The 13,981-nt window shown below is 41.7% G+C and overlaps 2 protein-coding genes across 4 annotated transcripts in view; one reads left to right on the top strand and one right to left on the bottom strand.

Moving 5' to 3' along the window:
• acss2 (acyl-CoA synthetase short chain family member 2) overlaps positions 1-4,357 on the top strand; it is a 70,389-nt gene extending 66,032 nt beyond the window's left edge. For all 3 annotated transcript variants that reach the window (XM_068000414.1, XM_068000413.1, XM_068000415.1), the window contains 3 exons: positions 92-268; positions 3,076-3,150; positions 3,245-4,357. In XM_068000414.1, coding sequence (XP_067856515.1) covers positions 92-268; positions 3,076-3,150; positions 3,245-3,369 — 377 coding nt within the window. In that variant the 3' untranslated portion in view covers positions 3,370-4,357. The remainder of the gene's footprint in view (positions 1-91; positions 269-3,075; positions 3,151-3,244) is intronic.
• On the bottom strand, positions 3,038-12,696 carry LOC137335201 (uncharacterized). Its single transcript, XM_068000416.1, has 2 exons — positions 12,512-12,696; positions 3,038-8,108 (listed from the first exon to the last, which is right to left on the bottom strand). Exons 1-2 carry the CDS (start codon positions 12,652-12,654, stop codon positions 7,553-7,555), a joined length of 699 nt encoding a protein of 232 aa, XP_067856517.1. The 5' UTR covers positions 12,655-12,696; the 3' UTR covers positions 3,038-7,552.
• Positions 12,697-13,981: the final 1,285 nt, after the last annotated feature.

The following is a 13,981-nucleotide window of genomic DNA, read 5'->3' as shown; positions in this document are numbered from 1 at the left end:
TGTGTATATAAAACATAAATTATTTTATTATTGCTGCTTTGGGACACTGTTTCTTAGTGAAGGAAGTATTAACTGTTTACATTACTTTCAGGGCATCTTTTGAGTACTGCTGAAGTGGAGTCTGCATTAATAGAACATGCTGCTATAGCAGAAGCTGCTGTTGTTAGTCATCCCCACCCTGTGAAAGGAGAATGCCTCTACTGCTTTGTCACTCTGAGAGATGGACATGAATTTACCAAAACACTAGTCACTGAACTAAAAAATCAAGGTAATGATAGCTTCTAGAATACTGTAATTTACTGTAATTTTAAAAACTAATGGTAAAATATCTGTAATACATTTGAAAAATGTGTATTCAAGATGACTTATTGTTCCCTCATGTTTTCTTTAGTTACATGTTTTTTTTAAAAAAAATGCCAGTTTTCTCTCACCACCTTTCCCCCTCCCGCAAAAGTATTCTCTTCAAAAATCCCAGACATTAAAATTATGGGGCATGATGCCGGGATGGTGTGGAGGATGGGTGAAGGATTTGCCAGTGCGAAACCTGGAAGGGAAGTAGGCGGGTCACGATCTGCGATCACATTCAATGCCTCTTCAGGGTTTCGTGCCCGGCAGAGAGGAGCTACACATCTGAGAGGTGGGGGGGGAAGAGAGAGACCTCGTCGGCCATTGGGAGAGAGATGGGGTGGGGGGGGGGGGGCGCGGTGCAGGTGACATCAGTTTTAAGGTATGTTTATTCTTTTACAACAAGAAATATAATTTTATTTTATTTAGTTTTTTTTTCATTGATCCGGCCCTTCCCGTCTGGTTTGACCAGGCGTGAATCGGAAGCTGTGGGAAAGCCGCCCAGGTAACGTTAAAATCTTTTTAAGTGTCCAATATGCAAAAAAATAAACTACCGTAATTACCTGAATGAGGTACATTTGCCTCTTCAATTATCAGCCTGTCAGATTTAATTGCCAGTGGGACTTCCGGCTTCCTGATCTGCGCATGCACCCAGGTTGGAGCCGGGATTCCCTTCCGCTCCATAAAAATGCGATTTTGTTTGGCCCTTGCCCCGAACCCATCCGGACTTAGCAGTTAAAATCCTGTCCGTGGTGTGGGGTAATAATGTGAAATGAACAAGTGGAAGTCCCACAGTGTCATCTTCCTTTATTTGGTTGCCAGCACTTTCAAAGACACCTTTCCTTTCAATAAGCCAGTGACTGAATCGACCTGAAGTACAGTGATCGTAGCACATCACCAAACACTACACAAGAATGTTTGTTTGCAGGACCCTTCTGATGCATGTCAAAATGTTGATGAACTGAAACGGTTAAAGAATAACAGCTGGGGACTAAATTTAAATGACTGATAGAACAATGATAGGGTGACGAGCCCATCAATTGTGGAATGTTCATTGGCAGTCAGAGACTGGTTAGCAGAGCTGTGTGTAAATGTTTCTAAAGAATCACATTTGTGGGATATTGAAGTTTTAAATTGGTTAGAACTCCAGTGCCCCAAGTAGTGCAGGATCAGAGCATTTGAGAGAGGTGTAAGTGAGGAGCAGTGAATATTTTAACCTGCAATGCACTATGCTTGAATCTGGGAAAGCAGGGGTCTGCATATATAAACTTAAATCTAAGTGCACTCTGTTCAGCAATGTCACACTAGTAGTGAAATTTCTAAAGTTAGAAAGTAGATCACCTGTATTCTGTCATTAGAAACTTAAAGGCAGTACAGCAGGATGTTCTTCAATATTAAGTGTAAAGTTTATAAAGTTGGTTTCACATTGGTTGCAATTGTATTGAAGCTGTAATGAAGTATTAATGGTGAATGTTCACCTCCCTTCCAAGGTCTTTTTTTTGTGCAAATATTGACATATTCCTAAGCACCCACTACCCTAATTTCTGAAAAAGCATATCAGCTGCCTGAAGGAAAGCAGTACTAACACTGCTGCAAATGTCAAAAAATACAAACATCTGACTTTGTGAACCCCTGAAATCCTCTTGCAAACTCTCTAGGATCCAGGAACCTTAGTTTGAAATCCTATGTTCTACATTCTCGGTAACAGTGATGAATTTAAGCAACATTATACTGCACGTTGTAGAATATAATTGGTGCATAAAATGGATAATTAACCTATCTTTAATCTGCCGCCCCATAGAATTTGTTTTGTTCAAATTAGCTCAAACATACAAAGTAATTAATGATTCCAATCGATTGCTGTCTTCACGTGGGTTGCCTGTGTCTGTGCATTGGGCTTTGTAGAATTAGCAGCCTGATTTATTCTGTGTTTTTTTTCCTATAGAAAAGAGCAGGACATTTGCATCAGATATATATACCAGCTTTGCATTAAAACATTATTCTGATGTTGAGAGCTGGAAGTTTAGAAATTTAGATCCTTCAATACACACCATTCCCAGTCCCAGAAGTTGGCAGGTGACCTGCTAACAGGTCTCTGCCAATGTTGCAAGGTAGACCAATCTTCTACCTCTTCAATCCTGTCAGTCGCTCTGTTTATAGTCCAAACTTCAGCTCAGGAAATCTTGCTTAGAAATTGGAGTGAGGAGAATCTGGGTATCTGGAACCTGCCTTCTTGAGCTACCAGATCTCAATGCCCATCTCATTCCTCCTGCCCCCACACGCTTGCTGTCTGGGTACGCACAGGTATGATTTCATGTCCTTCCATTCCATGGTGCAACAAACTAGCACACCAGCATACACTGGGCCACCATGTTCTGTTTGGTGTTGCTGGGTTTTAGTTTTAAATTCTTTCCCATGCACTGCTTGTCATGTGAAGCAATGAATGATATTTCACATGCAAGTAGTAAAAATCTCCTCATTTCGACTGTACTTAAAAATCCATAATACATCTTTTAATAAAGCCTCCCATAATGTACAGGAATTTTGAATTTCCTGGACAGTATTTAGTGTGTTACTTTATACCTTATGCACAAATGTATCAAACTTCTAGATTTTTTTAAGTAATGTTAACAGCAATAGGAAAGTGGCTAACATGTTTGCTGATACAAAATTAACAACAATTTCATGAAAGTCAATTTTCATTAACAATTTTATTTTTGAATATTGCAGTTCGAGAAAAAATAGGACCTATTGCCACCCCTGATTATATACAGAATGCCCCTGGGTTACCCAAAACCCGTTCTGGTATAGTACATATGTTACTTGGTATAAATATATCTATCCATTATTAAATACATTTAAACCTGTTGTACTGAGTTTTTGATTTCTTGCCTTAAAGGTAAAATTATGAGACGTGTTCTGAGGCACATTGCCCGAAATGAGAGGGATCTTGGCGATATATCAACTCTTGCAGATGGGACAGTCATAGAAGAACTTTTCAGCAACAGGTGTAGAACAGCTTAGAACAGAAATTCAGTTACTCAATCAAGATTGAAATGTATAACTTGTAATTTAAAAAGTATATGTGCCTGTTTGGAGAACAGCATGCCAGATCTGTGGGAAGCCCAAGTTTAAAGGAACAGAAGAAGCAGTAGTTGCATAGATTATGGTGATAAATGATTGATTTGTGGGCAATTGTCTTGTTCCTTTATTTTTTTAAAATGCATATCTTATAATAGGGAATTAATATGAATAAACTATCCATTAGCAATAAGTTTGATTATTAAGTTGTTGTAACTTTTTTAAAAAGCACTGCTTTGAATATTTTTGTTTTATTTGCATTGTGTTGTCTGTATTTTTGTACAGAAATGTTTTCTTTGCTTTGGGTTCAGGGTAACAACCGAACATTCCAAAACTGTTTTAAACATGAATTTAAATAAATGATCTTTCTTAATAGTACAAATACACAAATACAACCCTTCTGTTATTAAAACAAATGAAAATGAGTTGATTGAAATGTATTTTCCCATTGAGGAGAGCAGAAAAATGTCAGGCTTTAAACTGTATTGTGTGTCGTTTGCTTTCCCCGTCCCCCACCACTTCAGATTACAATTGGGTCTTTCTGTCTGGAGCATTGACAACTAAAGGCACGCTATCCTAAATACTTTTTTTAAAAAAAAGTGACATAAGGGAAAATATACTTTTCTTTTGGAAACATAAAAATTGGATTACCCCATTAATCCTTGAAGCATTAGTCCCAGCATTTCGTCTGCTGTGGAGTTCCTGTTTATTTACCAGATCAGAATTTTAAACCTCGGAAACAACCTTTGTTTATGTGGATCCATTAGAGTTGTAGAAAGCCAATTATTTACCATATTTTTTATTGAACAAAAATAACGGTGTGTATTTATGCAGATAATACTGTACCTTACACTAGTCTCTGGCACTGCATTAACTGATAAATGTAATGGTGATGTGTGTTCTCCAATTAAAGCTTTTTATATATATCAAATCTAGATTAAATTGATTATTTGTTTGCAGTGAAGTAACTTTTCTTAAACAATTTTTGGCTCCCAAATTTGTATGCTTACACGTGCCCAGTGACACCACTCATTTAAATAGTCCTCCCTCATGCCAATATTTTACTCCCAGTGATAATTAATTAATCTTTACTCCAACCTCCATTTGTCCCAACATTGTGGTGACTAAAATACAAAATGCTGAGTATTTTCTACCACTTCACAACGTGCATACCAATTAACTCCTATGTAATTGCATCAGAAGCAAGCAGTCCCTAGGAACAGAACCATTGTTATCTCATTTTATCTATATTAGAGTTCTTGCATCTAGTACACCGTTTGACACAAAATTGCTGCATAGGAAGTGTAACATCTGGGTATTACTCTGTTAAGTGTGTATACTTAGCATGCAGTCCTCCCAACATCAGATGACTCTGCTGCTCCTACAAGATCCAACTCCCAGGTTCTGTTTCTCTATGTAGTGCTGCCTGGAAGTTTTACTTGGGCTTTAGTTAAATTGTATTAATCGGACCAATGCCAGGTAAAGTTAGTTTAATTTCATTGAATTTTATGTGATCTCGCCCCAATTTTAAGTTCATTCTACCCACTGGTCCACAAGTAGCTCATTTTGTTTTCTCCTCCTCTTGGGATTCTGACCTCCTTGCCTGTTCTTTTCTTTTATGAACACCCCATTCATCCACCTACTGCCATTGCTGGGGTTTGGTAGAGAGGGGTTGCTGCAGACAGGTGGGGATGGGAAGATATGGGGGAAATTGCAACCCAAAATCCAGCTTGTGGCCCTGGTCACATCCAACTACAGCCAGAAAGTCACCTTGCAGTCCAAGGCCTTAGCTGGATCCCTCCTGTAACCAGCATTCCACACCCACCACCCAAAAACGTGGCCTGCAGCTCTTGTTATCTCCCTTCCTAGCCATACCACACTTACTCCCAAAAGAAAAGAAACTAGCCAAAGGATAGGAGAAAGAGAACCAGAAGAGTGCAAGGAGAGAGAGACAGGTAAGAGATTGTATGTTCTGACTTACTGTGAGCAACGTTATGGGATTAAAAAACTGTTGGTGTTTTTATGAAAAGGATTCTTGAGCAAATTTGGTGACTATGGAAAAATAAACTAAGTTGTCTACTTCCCCCTCCAGAGTCCCAGCATGTGATCCATATATTCCAGTTACTTCATTAGATTTAATGCGATCAGTTGCGTCATATTTTAAAGGGATTTGTTCCATGTTTATGTTTCAAGTTGACTTATCAAAACTGGGTGTTATGAGAGATATTGTGCAATTAATTTTCAGTTTGACATTAACAGTTGTAGTAACTTTAATTATATTTTCAGGAAAAAAAGAGCATAAATACAATGTGTTGTGTGCCCTTACTATACTTCTGAATTTATGAACTTCTTGAGAACTGCAGCACTGGTGCATTAAATTCCAGATTTCAAAATGGTGAGGCTCAACACAGCTGTGTTCCCCTACAGGGAGAGTTTTAGCTGAATCTGTCAGGAGGAGGAAAAGTGGCCAGCTGTGTCCAAACCATTGACTTATGCTTTTGGGGGAGGGATAGTGGAACATGAAGCAAATCTTGAATAATTCTTAGTTGTACTCCATACACTAAGTATATAAAACCAGGAGTTTCTCCCATCAGGAACCCGTTGCCCAATGGCAGCACCTCCACTGCTGTTCTTGTGGTGTCTGTTATACTGTATCTTTGTTGCATGAGGAACCTTTTCTTCAACACTTATGCTTCATTTAATCAAGTTTATCTCTACAATAAATATTCTGCTAGGTCCATGTTTAAAATTTTGCATTAAGTACTGCTCTACCTCTTGTCTGGATTTCAAACCACAACTTTTTTGTCTCACTATAGTTCCAACATAGTGATGTTGATGCAGGATAAATATAGTCAAACAGTAACAATGGTTGAAGTCTGCACTTCCGTTCATATTTTCATGGACAGCAATGGTTCCTGCATTGCTGAGGCCATGGAAATTTCATGATGAGGATTGAATAATGTAGTTCAAATATTAGACCACTATCCTGCAGTTTTGCTGGATTACCATTGGGACTTAAGTTTTATTTGTTCTTAATTTACCTCACTCGGATTAAATAAATTGTACATGGTCTATAGTAAGAAGTAAGCCAGAATGGCCTTATACCAGACTATGGTTTCTTGAGATTTTCTCTGAAATCTGATTCCTTCTAGAGAGCCCAGGATGTGGAAGAATGGTGGCTTAAGCAGTTTTCTTTCAGAATTCATTTTTTAAAAAAAAGTTTGCACATGGCTGACAGTTCAGTCCCATCATCTACACAACTGGCATTTTGGTACTTAAGGTGCACACAGCAGGTAAAAAATAATTCAGGGATTTTGGCATGTAAACTCCACTCAAGTCTATCATACTGGGAGGAACAGTTACTAAACTTCTCTTGTAAAGAGTATTTTGTGGCAATCACTCATAACTGAAAAGCATATAGTAAGTCAACGGAGATAGATAGATATCTCTATGGCTAATGTGATGCTCACAGGGAGCACAGTTTGAAGAATAACTATCTCTTGTCAGTGCTCCCTTCGAGGATAGCTTCCCTGCTTGAAGCGCACAATTAGCCCTATCATTTCTGAGAAGATTGTAGACATGGCTTATGAAACAAAACAAAAAGCAATTGAGGATTATCTCAGACAGATGAAACAAGAAGCAGTGACTGATCAACATATACTATCTATGTTACAAAAATGAGAAAGTTTAATATACAGTAACAGCATACAATTTTATAATTGTGAATCCTCTTAATTATACATGCTGTAGATCTTCATCCTTCCTCTTCTCCCTCCCCCCTAGTTTAGAATACCCATTATTGCTCTGCTTACTTTAAGAATACAGCTCTGTAGCTGGATCCTGGCACAGACATATGATGGGCTGAATGGCCTCCATCTGTGATTCTATATCCTTTCCTCTCAATGGAACCCTTTGTGGCCCAAGCCTGGCATCCAGCAGAACTTGGGAAATCTGGTAGCCAAGTTCAAACACCCACCATGACAAAGATTTTAAACTCCACTTTCTGGCTGGAAGCCCACAATTCTGCCTCTAAATTAGCCTGTATTGGACTTGTGCCTGTATTTTAATTACAATAAACATCAACTTTTGTTATAAATTAAGGACATTTCCAGATCTTTAACATTTTTTATTTACAATGTTTGACACTTTCCCAAGGTTTGGGCTTCCTTGCCATTTGTGAAGCAGTAGGCATACTGTTTGTTGACATAATGTTTAGTTTTTGAATGCCAGGGATTTCTTGTCCACTTTGCACAAGGTGAAGAACTTGAGAGAAAGAAAGGGTGCAGCTTTCCCCTTTCATTGCTGTGGTCGTAGCAGAAAGATTTGCAATGTCACCAACTGTTCTATCTTCATGGGTTGTTTCTTTTTTTTGACTGTTCCCAGTTGGTTCATAAGGAACATCATGACCGTTACCTTTGATTTCTTTACTAATCTGAAAATACACTCTTGCATCCTCCATTTTCTCCGCTTGCTGATCTATGGGTGGTTTGCAACTGACCTGTGTGATCTCTATTGTAGTTAAACGGTCATTTTTTCCTGGATCACTTGGAGTCTGTCTGAGCAGCTTTTCAAAAGCTTTTGTCATATCTTCCTCTGCAGCTAAGTTATTCAGATTTGAGGGTTCAATCATTTGTGAGGAAAGCCATCCTTTGTAGCCTTCGGGATCAATGGGACTGATAAACCTGGAAAAAGTGGGGAAAATGTTTTGAGACATACTGAGTGCTAATCTTTCTGACTGTTACAATAAATACAAATATTACTTCTGCCTAAGCACGCCCAAACAGGAGCTGACAGTGTCATAATATCCCAAAAGAAAGTTGGAACAGTGAACCAAACTTGAAGAAAATGCTGCATTTCTATTTTTATACAGAACAATATGCTCTGGAGTGTGTTCCAAGGCAGTAACACTTTAGCATTTAGATGACACTGATAATCCTCCCCCCCCCCCCCCCCCACACTCTAGGTGTCATGTCACAGTTTACCAATGTCACGGTAAGCCTTGCTGTGTCACCACTTTGGGTCACAGTTATATTGCATGTATAAAAAGGAAAAACATCACATGTAATCTGCACAATAAGATCTCTTTTTATTTTGAACAGAGGAATATTGCTCCTTTTTGATGTAGGATGCTCACTGCTAATCTGAAATGGAGAATTTATCAGATGTTTTCATTATAACATTTGTATAGTAGGTGGTTAGAAATGCTGGAAATCTTCAATTTTCCACTGTTTGTAGGTTAAGTGTGATATGTAGAGAAAAACACGGACACAATTCTTTGCATAATGTGCTACAATAATAGTTTGACATTAATTTTTAATTCCAGTTCTGTAAACCTCCAGACACATCATTTACAACACAGTAACTATCATCTGAAACATCAGACAGATTCCACTATGTTGGCTCGTTTGGTGTATGGGTGCAGGAGGCTTTTTTTGTTCCAGTTGTTTCTTCCTATTGAATCTCAAATCAGATGTTGTCACATTTGGCTGAAAGATGAAACTCTAAACTTTGCATAGCTTTTTTTACAAATAAAAATTATTTGCGACTGCACCACAGACAAGTGAACTCTTCTGGGTTCGGTCATGATATTGGCACCACAAAGGAGGGAAATGGGAAGCAGTGGTGTACTTTTTGATGCTGAAAAACTGAGCCCCAAGTTCTAGGCTTATTTTCAGCAAATCAGATTAATTTTTTCCCAATTGTATTACAAAGATTAAAATGGATTTGCATATTCATACAGAAATAAATTAATTGTGCCTTGCTTTTCAAAGCATTTCATACAATGACTAACTTTTGAAGTGCAGTAACTTGGGTAAGCAAATAGAGCAGCATTTTGCACCAGCAAAGCCCCATAAGCAACCATGAGATGAAGGACCAGTAAATCAGTTTATCTTGGTGGTGTTCATTGAAGGTGTAATGAAACCATTTTCTTCATATAGTGCCGTGAAATATTTTAATTTCCATTTAAATTACTAGAGCAGGCAGATGGGGCCTGTTTAACCTTTTATTCAAAGGCAAGGATATACCACAATGTAGCACCCCCTCAGCCGTGCATCAGAGTACTGCTGCTAAAGCTCCACACTTCCAACTGTGGAACCACCATTCAATGGGGTATGCTGTGTATCTATGCTGTGCTCAGGAGAAGGGTAGCAATGCACTCACATTTTATAGTGAGTTGCATGCTCACCGTGCTGCTTGTGAGGAGCACGTAGTACCTGTTATTAACCTAATAAGGGCTTAAACCTGTGTTTGTCAGTTGCTTAAAAATAAACTAATGACTATTCTCCTTGGAGGATATGCAGGGTTACTTAGGCATCAAGGTGACTCTAAATGACATGTTTGGAAATGAAAATTTAGAAGCAAGTCAACCCCAACCACGTCAAAGAGGCCATCCCCTATGGACAGGCCCTACGAATACACAGGATCTGCTCAGACGAGGAGGAACGCGATGGACACCTACAGACGCTGAAAGACGCCCTCGTAAGAACGGGATATGACGCTCGACTTGTCGATCGACAGTTCCGACGGGCCACAGCGAAGAATCGCATAGACCTCCTCAGAAGACAAACACGGGACGCAACCAACAGAGTACCCTTCGTCGTCCAGTACTTCCCTGGAGCGGAGAAACTACACCATGTTCTCCGCAGCCTTCAACATGTCATCGATGACGACGAACACCTCGCTAAGGCCATCCCCACGCCTCCACTGCTCGCCTTTAAACAGCCACCCAACCTCAAACAGACCATCGTTCGCAGCAAGTTACCCAGTTTTCATGAGAACAGCGTCCACGACACCACACAACCCTGCCACGGCAACCTCTGCAAGACATGCCAGATCATCGACACGGATACCACCATCACACGAGAGGACACCACCCACCAGGTACATGGTTCATACTCCTGTGACTCGGCCAACGTTGTTTACATCATACGTTGCAGGAAAGGATGCCCCGGAGCATGGTACATTGGCGAGACCATGCAGACGCTGCGACAACGGATGAACGGACACCGCGCAACAATCGCCAAACAGGAGGGTTCCCTCCCAGTCGGGGAACACTTTAGCAGTCAAGGACATTCAGCCACCGATCTTCGGGTAAGCGTTCTCCAAGGCGGCCTTCGAGACACACGACAACGCAAAATCGTCGAGCAGAAGTTGATAGCCAAGTTCCGCACCCATGAGGACGGCCTCAACCGGGATCTTGGGTTCATGTCACGCTACACGTAACCCCACCAGCAAAAAGGGGGAAAAAATTTATATGTTTTTTAAAATTCTCTCTCTCTCTCTGCCATTTTAAGTTTCTTTCTGCCTGCCTGTGTAAAAGACACAATGTATATCGAGTGTACTGGGACGTGCTGTTCTCCGTGACTGGCCTGTTTGAATAACAACGACACCTTTTGATTGGTGTGATGCTGTCCCAACATCGTATAAGATATGCGATTTGAGAACCTTTTCATTCAATCATCTGACGAAGGAGATAATCTCCGAAAGCTTGTGATTTTAAAATAAATTTGTTGGACTATAACCTGGTGTTGTAAGATTCCTTACATTTGTCCACCCCAGTCCATCACCGGCATCTCCACATCAACCCTGTGTGGCAGCTTTGCTAATCCCATAACTGAGCTAGGCAGGTCCACAATAGTCCAGGGCACCATTGATGACTGGCCATCCAGCCTAGATTCCTAATGGAACCTTTAGGGGTAGACCTATGACTAGAATTGGGCTTCTTCCCATTAGCTCCAGATAATTCTGCAGACCAATTCCCCAATGGTCTTAGCTTGGCAAGTAGCAGATAACTTACCAATGATCAGTTAATTACACAGTTTCAGTTGGTTAAACTCCAGCAGCACCTATGCACATACTTGGGGCTCCCTAAGCTTTGGCTTTGCCAGCCTATACTTCAGCTCTCTAGAGCTGGGTATGTGGGCTATATCTCTACAGTAAAAATTTGCACACTCCATATTGGGCAAACAGAATCCTACAGGTGGGTGTAGGTTTCTCAAGTTTGAATTGGAGACCACTTGATAAATTTTTGTGCATGGCAGAACCCAGATGACCAAAAACATATACTGGTGAATATTAAAAACATAAAAGTGGCTGCGTCCTTAAAGAGTCCTAACTTATTCTGCTGGTGTTCAGTTGTTATACCCACTTCCTCCTACTATCTACTATTTTGTTGTTTGTCCCTGTCTCACAGAAGTGGCCTTTCCCTTATTTTCCCCTCGTCTCTGGAGGCCTATTGGCTTTAATGTGAAACCAATTATCAGAGCAGTGCAAATGCATTGCTACAAGAGGAGGCCTTAATCTGATGACACATTCGTAGACCTACATTTTAAAAGGAGTGTGATACAGTCCATTTCCTGCAGATGAGTGCAGCTAAGAGTAGTATCTACTACACTGTCCTAATGTCAATACACTCTTGACTTGCCTCACTTTAATTCACCATTTTTTTTGTTTCTCTTTTGCTGACTATTGCTTTTCTTCCCTGCTATGGAGAACAAGGAATGAACACTGAAAGTGGCCTAAAAAGGGATCAGCCCCTCAGCACCATAACCTGTCTTTTCTCTGTATAGATGCTCACTGACTTGCTGTGCATTTCTACCATTTTCTGTTTTTAATTTCAACACTGCAGTTTTCCTTTTTATTTTATTGTAAGTGCCCATGTGTAGAGAAACTGCCAGGAGAAAAGATGAGTAACACCTCCCCGCCCGCCCGCCCCCCAACCAAAAAAAAATTGAACAAAGGAATGGCGGACAAAAGCATATCAAATAGAGATAGGGGCAGCTGGGTGGAAATACAATCAGACAGAAGGGGAGGAGGTGTCCCCAGGGAGATGATAAGAATGAGGTTTATGATCAACAACAGTGACAAACTCACTTACACAGATGGAGCCTGGCTCTTGAGATGGCTGAGCTGGTTAAAGCAGTTGTGCAGTGGTATAACTGGGTTTAAATGTCCCAGATTAGGGAGAGTGCCACCAAACATTGAGGGCTTTTCCTCCTCTGACTGCAATCCAGCAACCGCTGCCGAAAGGGCGCATGCGTGAGTCGGTGCCGCCGGCCCGGGCCCGGACCTGCTAACCCTGTACCTGGAGTAATAGTAGATTTTTGCCTTGAGCAGCCGCTCCTCGGATCCCCGCGCCGCCTCTCCGAGCTGGACCAGGCCACGCTGGAACGCCGGGTCAGCCGCGAAGTTATAGGAGCGGAACTGCCTGTACTTGGCCTCCTCCATCTCTCGGAGCCCGCTGCAGTCCGCCGGGTCCCGGACAAGGAAGCACTGCGCCCCCTGCCGTTTGGAGGACCGGCCCGCTCCCACACCCTGGGGAGAAGTTTGGGATTTACACAGCAAGAGGCTCCTCATTACCAGGTTTTTTGCCTCTCCATCCAGTCGCCACATACCTATACCTGCACTAGTTACTATACATTTATAGAATAATATATAGGCTATGGTAGAGTAGTGGTTATGTTACTGGACTAGTAATCCAGAGGGCATCCACAGGTCCAGGTTGGGCATGGCCCGTGGGGACGGTCACTCGGACTGTCTGCCTCTCTTCCGCGGAATTCTCCGTGCCCGGGTGGCTCTGGAGATGGAGCACGTGGTGTCTGCCGGAACGCTTGAGGCTTTTCGCGACCGGTGGGCACCGCAGGGGCTGGAGTGCATCCTGGATCAGAATAATAAAATCTTAATTTGACACTGGTTTTGGTTTTCTTTGTTTTTTTCTGTACATAAACACACCCGAGAAAAAAAGTAATCCAGAGGGCAGGACTAATAATCCTACCAGTGTGAGTTTAAATCCCACCGTGGCAATTTGAGAATTTTGAATTCAGTTTATAAAGAAGCTCTGGAAATAAAAAGCTGGTACGAGTGAAAATGACCATGCAACTGTCCGATTGTTGTAGTTTAGAGAAAGAAACCTGCTTTCCTTACCCAGTCTGGCCTAAATGTGAAATAAAAACAGAAAATGCTGGAGAAGCTCAGCATGTCTGGCAGCACCTGTGGAGAAAGAAACAGATCTTTCAGGTAGAAGTTAAAAACTCTTTTAACATCTTCCAGTTCTGACGAAAGGTCATCGACCTGAAACGTTGGGCCCAATATTACCATGGCGGCGGGCTCGCGGGGGGGGGTTCCACGCGCCCGGTGAAATCAGTCTGCTCCGCGTGCAATCGCAGGCTGATTGGATCCACTTACCTGTTTTTCCAGGTTCCCCACTGTTAAGCTGCGCGTCGGGCGGACTGCGCATGCGCAGTAAGGTCTGTCAGCTGGAGGAGCTCTATTTAAAGGGGCAGTCCTCCACTGACTGATGCTGCAAGAAATAGGAAAAATTACAGCATGGAGCAGCCCAGGGGGAAGGCTGCTCCCAGTTTAATGATGCCTCACTCTAGGTATCATTAGATGGGGTGAGGAGGAGGGGGAGGACAGAGATCTTCCCCCCGGCGGGCGGGAGGAAGTGGCCTGCCTCTGCCACCAAGAAGGCCTGGCTTGAGGTGGCAGAGGAGGTCACCTGCACCACCAACATATCGCCCATCTGCATACAGTGCAGGAGGCGCTGCAATCACCT

Source organism: Heptranchias perlo, chromosome 19, assembly GCF_035084215.1.
Source record: "Heptranchias perlo isolate sHepPer1 chromosome 19, sHepPer1.hap1, whole genome shotgun sequence".
Taxonomy (NCBI): domain Eukaryota; kingdom Metazoa; phylum Chordata; class Chondrichthyes; order Hexanchiformes; family Hexanchidae; genus Heptranchias; species Heptranchias perlo.
Note: the sequence above shows the minus strand (reverse complement) of the source record. Positions and strands in the feature narration are given on the sequence as shown.